This window comes from Sinocyclocheilus grahami, unplaced genomic scaffold (genome assembly GCF_001515645.1).
Source record: "Sinocyclocheilus grahami isolate Dianchi unplaced genomic scaffold, SAMN03320097.WGS_v1.1 scaffold725.1, whole genome shotgun sequence".
NCBI lineage: Eukaryota > Metazoa > Chordata > Actinopteri > Cypriniformes > Cyprinidae > Sinocyclocheilus > Sinocyclocheilus grahami.
Genome location: NW_015505904.1, coordinates 363,306 through 375,892, shown reverse-complemented (window position 1 = coordinate 375,892; position 12,587 = coordinate 363,306). Strand labels below are relative to the sequence as shown.

The 12,587-nt window shown below is 39.1% G+C and overlaps 1 protein-coding gene across 1 annotated transcript in view; it reads right to left on the bottom strand.

Annotated features, from left to right (window-relative positions):
• Nucleotides 1-12: 12 nt before the first annotated feature.
• Nucleotides 13-12,587, bottom strand: part of LOC107560402 (peptidyl-glycine alpha-amidating monooxygenase B-like) — a 15,015-nt gene continuing 2,440 nt past the window's right edge. Inside the window, exons 2-5 of the mRNA XM_016244569.1 lie at nt 8,022-8,464; nt 4,323-4,443; nt 2,445-2,502; nt 13-35 (exon numbers count right to left, since the gene is read on the bottom strand). Coding sequence (XP_016100055.1) covers nt 13-35; nt 2,445-2,502; nt 4,323-4,443; nt 8,022-8,113 — 294 coding nt within the window. The 5' untranslated portion in view covers nt 8,114-8,464. The remainder of the gene's footprint in view (nt 36-2,444; nt 2,503-4,322; nt 4,444-8,021; nt 8,465-12,587) is intronic.

Below are 12,587 nucleotides of genomic sequence, written 5' to 3'. Positions count from 1 at the left end.
CAGTCATCAGATTCACAGAGACTCAGTTAGAGGAGCTGAATTAATAAAACACCACAGTTTCATTGACTTTCATATTGAATTGCTTACATAATAAATTATGTTTATAGTCTTAATATGTATACGACTATGTAAGGAATAGATAACAGCACAGTATTGAAAAATAATGCACACCTGACGTAGTAATGCACAAAGTGAAGAAATGCATAATTTGTAATAATTTAACAGTAATTTTTTTCTCCTTAAACTTTTCTCCTGGTTGGTGACTTCACAAGTTTACTGCATTCGGACTGATTTATGCATCTGTTATAAACATAGCAGGCATACATTATGCCAATGGCACTGTTTAGCCTGTATTTTGTGGTTCCTCCACTCACATTAAAAACACACTTTAGCTTAATGGAAACAGGCACTCTGCAGTGATATACACAGTAGCACTACCGGAAGCCTGTGTTGACCAATCAGAGCCAAGGACTTAAAACTAGCCATTTTATACAATAAAAAATACTGCATGCATTGACAAAATACTGTCATCTTTCAGGCTACATTGACACATTCATATTTTCAAAGACATGGACGTGGCCCAATTTCCAGTTGCACCTAAAGTAAGTAATTGTGCCCTTTGGCATGTGTGACATAAATTAGGACGGACACGAGCTGAACTGGAGCTGATTCAGTTGCTGTTTTTACTCATGCTCAACCAACACTTTATTTCCTTAACATTATACAAACGGTTTAGGAGAGCATCTTGAATGACAGTCAACTGTTTCTTGATAAATCAGTGTCTTAGCATTTCTGCACACAAACAACTGAAAGTCTCTTTTTGAATGTGGTTTCACACACAAACAATTATTTGAGCCCTAAACCAAACATAACAACTGTGCACTGAAAATAACTTGGTGTAGGATTTACTTCAAAACTATTCTCACAAATAATTTTGCTAGTAAACAAAGAAACTGAAAGAATCACATTAAATTAAACATGAATTTTTGAAGCAGAAAGACAGTACAGTATTTTCTTCCAAAAAAAACTCTAATAATCGTTTCATTTACAACATTTTTTTTTTAATTCATGTTTTACAATATAGGTTTGCATGAAACCTGTGAGGAGTTTGAAAGGGTGAATGCTGTTTGCTTCGCATCAACCACAATGAACATCAATATGCTACCCATATAAAAAGTGATGGATATCTCCAGGAAAGGCCTCTCTCTCTGTTGAAGCTATGAATAATAGATGGGATGTTGATTGATGGCTGTAGCAAGACAGAGATTATGTAACTCTCAGAAACAAGCAGAAGTCTGGGTGGACCTGTTACTCTACAAACTACAGCCTTCCGTCTCTAAAGACCACACAACGAAACACAATCCACTAATGGAAAGCTGAAGATTCAAAACAAGTCAGTTCCACACAACCAGTCAGCAATTACAATGACTGAAAGCTCACAAAACGTGCTTCATTTCAAGATGGGTATCGCTGAAACTAATGATAACGTATGGTTTAATGAGTAACACGGATATTGATTCAGTAACCCCTCTGACTGATTCAACGAGCTCCTTCAGTGAATAATTTACTTTATGAATAATTCATCAAATACACCCTCTCAAATGAGTCATTTCCAATTAATCAGACTATAATGCTTGCACTGTATGTGTTTGTTCTTGCCTGCAGCTCACAGACTGCAAACTCATATTCACAACACTGGAGATCCGGCGCTGCAGGCATGGAAACTATATTTGGTGGACAAATGTATACTTCATTTATATCATTCCTATATGTTACAAAAGTATTCAGATAAAGAATGAATATCAGACTGAACCCTTAATGAAGCACCAGCACCAAATACAGTAAATGATCAGCTGTAGATGAAGACCAAGGGACTTATTTTATTGCAGTGAGCATTGAGGTTTGTGAACTCATTAGCCACCAGTCATGGCCGCTGCCGCTCGAGTCTCAGTATTACGAGATTCACTGGCCTGGATGACTTGTGTAAAGATCTGCTTAAGCACACAGCAGGAGAGAGACGTTATACTTTGATGTTAGCATAAGCAAATGCAGTCTCATCTGAAAATGAATCAGAAGAGACCGGCCTGAACGAGATCACATCTTTAAAGCCTGATCAGATTAAACATTCATTTCATCATCAGGATCACAGTTAAATAACAAAGGACATTCAAGATGGCGGCACACACAGACGCAGCGGCCGGTCCTTGTCCAAACAATAAAGTGCAAATGCATTCATAAAAATAAAGGGGCCCGGTTTCATTCACTGTGTTTAAGCCCTCATGACTTCCTTGTTCAGACTCAAGTCTTTGTCTTGTTCATAGATGGTTCATGGTGAGTCTTAGCTCCTGCTCTCTCGTGTTTTTGACTTACTTTGGATGATTATTTAATAAAGTCTAACCCTAGACGTCTCTGTGATGTGCCATTGTTGATGAGCATGTACTCACCTATGTAGGCCTCCCATGACGTGGGGACAGGAACAGCCATACAGTAGTAGCTGTCGGACTGTTAAGAAACAAACACACAAGTTAGACAGTTTCTATCATAGATACACATATTCACTGCTGACCATGTTTACAAAAGTTTCAGTTCAGTGATAACAGAATGAAAGAAATGCACCAAAATAAAATTATTTTGCAAAAAGTCATTTTCTTTCGTATTTCATGCAATATCTACACAAGTGCCTCAAATACATTTTAGGTGCAGCCATTATCTGGCCATACTAGCATACTGCAAAGTAAATACTGCCTATTTTATAACACAACACACAATAATTGTGATCACATAACTTCACTACATTGCATGTGTAATTTGCTAGGCGGCCAAAAGCTGAGAATTTCATACAAAATTGAATTAAAAATATAAAAAATGTCCAAGATTTATTATTTGCAACAATGCATCATACTACTGTTAGAAAAGCTTATCTTTACATAATGCATATTTTTCCAACTGTGAAACGGTGGAAACCGAAGTTCAAGACGAATGTTTTATAATATGGGAAACAGAAGTGAAATATGCTCTGTTGCATACTGTACATTTGGGAAAATACAGTAGGTCATCCTAGTATTCAATTCATTAAGAATATTCACAGAGTAAGGGTAGCGCCTCTAATACAGTGCAGAGTAAATCTGGCAACATGGACAGGGTTCAGGTGGAATACTAACTAACTAGATCAGCTAGATTATGAATACTGCTGCTTTTGTATGTATTGTATTACATATGCTGCAAAAATTGCATTAATTATTTTAACACGTTAAACAGTAAATATTAAATCTAATTTTCTTGCTTTTTAATCATTGATTTAGGCTTTCTTGGAACACTTTAACATTATCTTTATTTGGACAAATTCTCTCTTTCTTCAGCTGCCTGAGCAACAAGGTGTACTCGAGTGCACTCAGCACTGTCACACACACACACACACACACACACACACACACACATTATTATTCATGAGACTGCATGTCATTTTCCTACGAGAAGATGTTTCGTTGAGAGATTGAGAGATGTGTTTTGGATTGCAAGTGAGTGTTTGTAAGAGTTTTTGGCATAAAATCTCTTCCACAGACCCTGAGGATACAACACAAACATGATCCATCCATTTTTTTCAGCTCGATGTAACCGTTCAAAAGCAATGAATAAACACCACAAAATAAGTCTCAGTTATTAAAACACACAGACACACACACACACACACACACACACACACACACACACACACACACACACACATTATTATTCATGAGACTGCATGTCATTTTCCTACGAGAAGATGTTTCTCTTAGTAGTTGAGAGATGTGTTTTGGATTGCAAGTGAGTGTTTGTAAGAGTTTTTGGCATAAAATCTCTTCCACAGACCCTGAGGATACAACACAAACATGATCCATCCATTTTTTTCAGCTCGATGTAACCGTTCAAAAGCAATGAATAAACACCACAAAATAAGTCTCAGTTATTAAATAAGCAACAGCACACTCATATAGATTTTCCATGCAAAGTACAAATGTAACCGGCTGTGCATTTGTCTTCTGTATTAAATTATAGCTGTCACAGGATGTGTGTGTTTGCACAGTGTTCTTACCAAAGCATGCATACTATGTTCATTTTGATGCAGGGAATGATGAAGTGCAGCATGGGTTTACGGGAACCTGTGATGCTTTTAACTCAATGAGAGTGAAATCAAACAGAAGCCGCTGTCGTCTCCACAGCTTCCCACGCACACTTTCATAGCATTTTTCAAAACTGTGGTGAGAACTAACTGGTGATGAAGTAGGGTGTTTCATGGCCCTATAAAGAAATGTGCAAATCACAAAGAAGATGCATCTTACCTCGGTTGGAATCACCCCAGGAATGCGAATATCGAGGGAAAAATTGTAAGGATTGGACAGGACAAATGGCTGTCTGGTCCTCGAGCAGTCATTGGGGTCTGACCAGGCCCTGTCCTGAAACCTGTTACCAAAAACAGATGTGCATTGCTATCTGGTGGCTAGGATGCATTTTTGACAGACATCTTTAAAATGTTAACATCTAAGTTGGGACTCCTTAAATATATTCTATCAAACTATTTAAGTCAAAAAAAGCCTTCTTGTCAGTGAAAAAGTTGATTCAGTTCACTAATAGGGCTGGGACGATAAATCGATGCACGATTACTAAATCAGTGAACTTGTCCTAGGACTAGTGATTCTGATTGCTTCTGCAATATTTGATGATATAAATCGCATACGATATTTTTTTTCGAAATCGTCCAGTCCGATTACAGAACCTTTTTGATGGCATTAAACCATAAAATAGATTTCAGAACAATGAAAACTAAAAATGCAGATTTAATTTCAGGTTTGAGAATAGATCAAATGGAATTTGGGAAAACACAGTGCATTTCATAGGGCCTTTCTTTATTTGATATGGTTATTTATTTATTTATCTATTTTAACCGCTTTATCATCCATCATGTGTAATCAGACTGATTAGAAAAGAACAGAACTGTGTAAACACCCCTTAATTTATCTAATGCAACAGGACAAATTAAAAAAAGTAATACAAAAAAAATGGTGATGCACTGAAATTTTGTCTGAAACTGTTTTAGAGGGCCGAAATCACTGACCATTTAATGAGCTCTGTTTTGACTGTATCAGTGTCTATTTTACGCACAAAATGTGGATAAAATACAACGGGTAAACATGCCAGCTGTGTGGACAGTGGACACTACGGCTGAGTTGACGATATCAATTTCTCAAATTGAATTGATTGACTGATATCGATTCTTAAACCCCAAGATCAACCCTTTAGTCTATGCTGTTTACAGTGGATGCGTGAAGAAAACTAAACATTATTTGTAGCGTGCTGCCCATAATCCAATCATCTCAGTAAGCTTTTGACATGAAGCAATGTCTTAGCTTTCAGTTTTCATTATATCACAAAATTCAAACAAAAATTTTTTTGAAAATGCTTAATGAAAACATTACTGAACGTTTGTGTGTGTGTGTTTTAACCACAGAAAGACGTTAATAAAACAGCTTGTAAACAATATATCACTTGACATTACATTTACCTCAGAAAAGCCATTCAACGTCCAAGCTCAAAGCTTTTATTACTGTGTCTGTTTAAACAACGAACTGGAGCAGAATACAGTGCTATACAACTGCTTTATGTGCAACTTAAATGTTTATATATAGCTCAGTTTTTATTTGAGTGAAAATAGCGATTCTATTTACGCTAGGTAAAAGTAGCAGATCTTTGCAATAAGTGTAAATAGTAATTAGATGCTATTTATACTTATAAACAGTGACAGATACTATTTGCACCTCAGTATTGTTGCACATTATAATAACAGAGTTTAAATGATTTTATTTATTAAAATTATTAAATGGACGCTGCCTTATTTGGGACAACAAAGCCCTCCCTATGGCCTACCCACTCGAAACTTAATGTGTTTTTTTTCTCTCGAAACACAATGACTTTATTCTCGAAATGTTTATTCTCAACATTTTATTTAGAATTTTTTTACCCCCCGAAAAACTGAGTTTAATCCATAGGTTTAATCTTGCATTATAATGGCTTTAATCTCAAAATGTTTTTTTTTTTTATTAGTGCTTGGCCCTAATCCTCTTCCGTAGGTTTCAAACGGTTTCAAAGGTTTCCGTGTCTGCCAAATGAAAACTTTAAATTCAGTGTTTCTGTAAAATATGCATTTCAGTGCATCACTAAAATAAATCTCTTGTTGGATCACTTGTTTCTATATAACAAAAAAATTCAAATAAATATAAATAATAGCTTTAAACACAAAGTATGGTGGTACTATTTTAAGTTCAAATATAAAAGGGTAACAATTCATGGTAACACTTTATTTTAAGGTTTCCGTGTTACACGTTACATGTACTTACTATTATAATAACAATTAATTATGCATAATTACATGCAAGTACAAACCCTAACCCTAACCATATATTAAGTACATGTAGTTAATTAATATTACTCAGTACTTATATGCATAATTACACTGTAACAAGGACACCTTAAAATAAAGTGTAACCCGATTCATTTTGGTGTCCATGTTATGTATTTACCATAGTAACTACAGTAAATGATAGGGATGCTCCGATCCGCCTTTTTCGCCTCCGATACCGATTCTGATACATAGGGTTCGGTATTGGCCGATACCGATTCCGATCCGATACCAGATATTTATAATCTATGACAAAAAACTTTCATAAACTAGGTTAGTGGATAATTCGGCAGCAAAAGTTATTCTAGAAAAATCAGTGCACAATAATTTTAGAAATCCAAACATTTAGTGAAAAAACAATATTTTGTGGGGAACAAATAAAAGTGTTGCACTAAATATGGTAAAAAGTTACACATTGCTATTTGTATTATAAAATCCATTCAATAAAAACATTCATGAATGTATTTTTATACAAGTATATACTATAAAATTAAAATACATTCATTTTAAATGTATAGCATATTTGTTAACCCGGCAGTTCTTAAAAGCTGAAGAATTCCAAAGGAACTGTTATTTTTACAGGAAAATACAACAAATTATATCGTTTACATGTGTACATCAATTCTGCATGTTATGGAAGACTCTCGCTCTTTGCTCACAGTGAGAGAAAGCGACGGCGAGTCGTGCGCCTTCACACTAGAGTTTACGTTACGCCAAATACACAAACACAGGTGCGCTGCGCATCCATTCAAATGAACTGAAAAACAGCACAGATCGCTTGACGGAGAGTGAAACTCTGAAGTGCGCAGACAGAGTGTTCTGTGAGTGAAAATATATCTGTGCTAATCATATACTCAGCCTCCAACTCACACACTGGCGAGTACAATCTGAGAATTTATTAGCCACTGGCGTAGTGTATTATATCTGTGCAACAGTTATTGAGCCTTTCTTTTAACAGTTTTAAATTTCAGTTACTGTGCAAGTTAAAAACAATTTATAGTCTTTTCTACGCCCGTGTTTTGTTCTCACAGACATCCGGTAGCAAGTAACAAAACATTAAACTCCGGCAAGAAGATAAAGTCCTTTTTGCAAAATCATAGACATGTATTTACAAATCAAGTATAATGGGAACACAGAATGATCTTGGAGAGAGCTTTACCAAACTGACTGCTTTAACCGAACGCGACCAGGGTTTAAAGGCTGAACGAATGACTGACAGCCACAGCGGAGAAAAGAGTTTGTGTGAACTTTAATGTAAGGACTTAAATATTCATATGTAGCTCACATTAAGCTATCGTATGGCTTCAGAAGTAACACAGAATAATTCACACAATCTAAAAAAAAATAAAAAAAAAAATCTCGGATTTGGATTGGCTCTCTCTCTGACCGATACCCGATACGCGAAAAATGGCACTATCGGAGCCGATACCCGATATGAATATCGGATCGGCGCATCCCTAGTAAATGATGTGTAATTAATGTGCCAATTTTTTACTCAATACTCAGAGTAATTATAAGGACACATTATAATGAAGTATGGCCAAAAATAGCTTTAAAAACCCATTAAGGAAGAGAACTGCCTCACCTCTTGGACCTGAACACGGGGTTTTGGACACTGCGGCTATGGCACTGAAAGAAGAGCGCAAACATGAGCACGCCGCACCCCAGAACACCCATCTCTGACCGGACAGAAGAGCGATCAACAACAGAAGAGAGAGCGAGCCGATGCGTTTCAATCCTGCCCTGCCGCCATAAGCCACGGCAACACTCAGCGACTGCAGGCTGCTCCGGATCTCCTGCTCCTCCGGTTCGCTCTTTCTGCTCTCTTCACTCGCTCAGGCTCTTCAAAAAAGTGCCATAAAACAGTCCACGACTCAGTCGCCTCCTCACTGAATGAAACCAGGGCTGTCCAGACACAGTGTGACACAGGCAAGCGAGATGAAGAGGAGGAGGAGGAGGAGAAGGGCTTCTTGCTTCTCACGCTGGGCAGTGCATATCACGAATGCAGCATCAGGCTTCTGTCACAACCTGCAAAAACAGCAGCCAAAAAAGAAGAGGTGAAGAAACAGATGAAAATAAAACAAATGGACCTTTTATAATCCAGCACTCTCAGAATAATCAGTGAGATCAATTCTTACATTCCTACCACCATTCATGAAATATACATGCGGTCTAACTCTGAACAGAGAGAGAGAGAGCAAACAATGATCTAATCAAAGAGGATTCCCATAACAATACCCTCGGCTCGCTCCCTAGGAGACATAGGAAGTGAAGGGGCCTCAGCAGTGCTTCGTGACGGGGATGTCACTTTAGTAGGGCGGCACCATACCCAATATCCTCTGCGAGTTTTTTCAGACTGAATGAGTAGCACTTAGAGGGATTCTCTGCGAGACGTAGAGATGAACAGAAAATGAGCAGGCCTGAGCCACAGGGGATTATGGGAGGTATCATCAACATCCCGTGTGTTTATCCTGAGAGCACCATCACAATACGACTACATTCTGAAGAAATGTCAATACAATCAATGGGATGCAAAAACAGATGCTGCCTCGCTAATCGTGACTGATATCATTTGTGTAAAGGCAGATGTCTCGTGATGAAGAAGAGAGGCCTATCCAAATAAGACAAACAAACGGCAGGAAAAACAAGCAGACGGGGAGGAACCGAAGGCTTACGCTCTTTCAGTGTAAGCGGAATTAATCGCTGAAATAATCCTCTTGACACTGATGGAAATTAACATATTGCCAAGGAGCTGCTTGGTCTTTCTGGGCATATGAAATCAAAAACAGACGCAGCGAATTCAGACTCTTACCTTGCATATTCTCAGGAATAAACTAGCATTTTTTGACAAATGTTCCAATTTTCAAACAATAAACCAGCATTTTTGTGTTTCATCTTTACAAATCATTAACAAATAAATAAATACATTACATAAGTATTAAATTAATAATAACACTAGCAAAAAAATGCCATTTTACCCAAAGGGTTTAATTTGATCTTTTCAATTTAAGGCCTTTATACGACACGATTTTCAACGAAAAATGGAAAACTTTATAACTGTTTTGGCCGATTAAAACAGTTTTCAAAGTGCAGCTTTCAGAAAACAATACCATTATTGTCTTCACGTAAAGTACAAAAAACGAATTTGTGAAAACTAATTCTATAGGCATGCATGATAACCATAATACATAGTTTTTAGTCGTTTCCGCAGATCTGTGTGAACGGGGATCATTGACGACGTTGTTGTCTGTGTGCGAAACTTTTCAAAAATGCAAAGGAAAAACTTTTCTGTTTTTAGTACACTGTTGTCGTGCAAATGTACCCTAAAATAAAAAATAGCATTTTTTTACTCCACAAATCTAAAAACATTAAAGTGCCCCTATTATGCCATTTCCAATATTGCCTTTCATGCAGTGTGTAATGTAGCTGTATGAGAATGTAAACCATCTGCAAAGTTGTAAAGCTGAAAGTGCACGGTAAATAAAGTTATTGTCTCCCAAAATAAAGAATCGATGAAAATGCAATGAAATTTGCAAGTTTATTTGGACCAGCTGCTCCACTGAATCACAACCTGTAAGTATGATAAAGAATAGATGTTTATATTTTCTATAGAGCGTTCAAAATACAGAACTATTGAAACAGGCGTATCGTTTCCGACACGCGCTGTATGCCGTAGACCAATCACAACAGACTAGGTAAGGAGGGGTTTAGAGAGACTGAGTCTTTGAACTGCTTCGAACGAATCGTTTGGGAATCACTGGAAAATTAGGTGAATGCATATTTTGAGAAAACTAAAGCGTTTTTTTGATCTTGCATGCATGTAATCCTATTGTAGGAGACTCCCAAAACAGTATTAGGAACCGTAAAAATGGCATAATAGGGGCACTTTAATGTTTTCACAAATCCAAAATAGACACAAATACTTAGAAATTCAGCATAACGTCACATAACTATTTTCCAGAGACACAAAATTAGATCAATTAACCTCAAAAGTGCTTTGCTTTGACTGACTAAATCTTACAGATGTTAATATTCAGATGAAATGAAAAAATGAAAAGAATAGCATATCCACTCATTAAATGTGTTGAGATGTGATTTTGTGCCATATATGGTCAAGAGAAAACCTCTTAGCCTACTTTTTGAAACAATATTAAACAATAAGGAATGATAGAGCATGCTATATTGTGAATATAGTCACAGCTAAAGGCCGGTCGAACAGAGAAATTCTGCAAAAGTCAGTCTGTTTCAAGATGTTTATATCCACTTTTAGGGATTGACAACCGTATTTTATAACAGGTGTGACTCTCAAACAGTCCGGTTCACACAGCATTCACATCGAGACTGTATGAATGAGTAACTAATGTCAATCCACATTTTTTTTCTTCTTTTTTTGCATCACTCTGACTTAAAAAAGTCTGTTTGATAAGGTGTCAATAAAAGTACACAGCAGTCTTCTATAAGTTGATGTGAACTTTTTAAAACACTGTATTTCCAAGTTGTATCAAATGCATTTTCTAAATCAAAGAAAACAGCACTCACATGTTCCTAAGCATCATTTATGTAACTTTCAAGAATAATGATGTGATCTATAGAGCTACTCCCTTTCCTAAAACCACAGGAAGCATCACTTATAAGAGAACTAGACTCCATTATCCATGCAAGTCCTTCATGAACCATTCACTCCATGATTTTACATACACAACTCATCAAGACTAGGCTTGCCGCGATAGACGGTGCTGACGGTTAAGCCGCAACACCGGCTACGTCACTTGCCCACCGCGGCACCGACCCCCACCGTCGTTTTGATTTTTTATAGTAATAAAAATAATTTAGTTCAGTAAAAGAACAGACACTACAATTAAAAACTGAACGCGGCTGCTCAATGCAGCGTGCCGAACGACAGTCGCATCACAGATCAGATTTCATTTCTCCAGTGAGGAGAGTGTGTCGAGCTGACTGACGAGAAGAGCGAGGCGAGATGACTGACGAGAAGAGTGAGGCGAGACAGACGAGAAGAGGGAGGCGAGACAGACGAGAAGAGTGAGGTGAGACAGACGAGAAGAGGGAGGTGAGACAGACGAGAAGAGTGAGGCGAGGTGAGACAGACGAGAAGAGTGAGGTGAGACATACGAGAAGAGCGAGGCGAGAGAGACGAGACGAGAAGAGTGAGGCGAGACAGACGAGAAGAGCGAGGCGAGAGAGACGAGAAGAGTGAGGTGAGACAGACGAGAAGAGGGAGGTGAGACAGACGAGAAGAGTGAGGCGAGACAGACGAGAAGAGCGAGGCGAGACAGACGAGAAGAGCGAGGCGAGACAGACGAGAAGAGCGAGGCGAGACAGACGAGAAGAGCGAGGCGAGACAGACGAGAAGAGCGAGGCGAGACAGACGAGAAGAGCGAGGCGAGACAGACGAGAAGAGCGAGGCGAGACAGACGAGAAGAGCGAGGCGAGACAGACGAGAAGAGCGAGGCGAGACAGACGAGAAGAGCGAGGCGAGACAGACGAGAAGAGCGAGGCGAGACAGACGAGAAGAGCGAGGCGAGACAGACGAGAAGAGCGAGGCGAGACAGACGAGAAGAGCGAGGCGAGACAGACGAGAAGAGCGAGGCGAGACAGACGAGAAGAGCGAGGCGAGACAGACGAGAAGAGCGAGGCGAGACAGACGAGAAGAGCGAGGCGAGACAGACGAGAAGAGCGAGGCGAGACAGACGAGAAGAGCGAGGCGAGACAGACGAGAAGAGCGAGGCGAGACAGACGAGAAGAGCGAGGCGAGACAGACGAGAAGAGCGAGGCGAGACAGACGAGAAGAGCGAGGCGAGACAGACGAGAAGAGCGAGGCGAGACAGACGAGAAGAGCGAGGCGAGACAGACGAGAAGAGCGAGGCGAGACAGACGAGAAGAGCGAGGCGAGACAGACGAGAAGAGCGAGGCGAGACAGACGAGAAGAGCGAGGCGAGACAGACGAGAAGAGCGAGGCGAGACAGACGAGAAGAGCGAGGCGAGACAGACGAGAAGAGCGAGGCGAGACAGACGAGAAGAGCGAGGCGAGACAGACGAGAAGAGCGAGGCGAGACAGACGAGAAGAGGGAGGCGAGGTGAGACAGACGAGAAGAGTGAGGTGAGGTGAGACAGACGAGAAGATTGAGGTGAG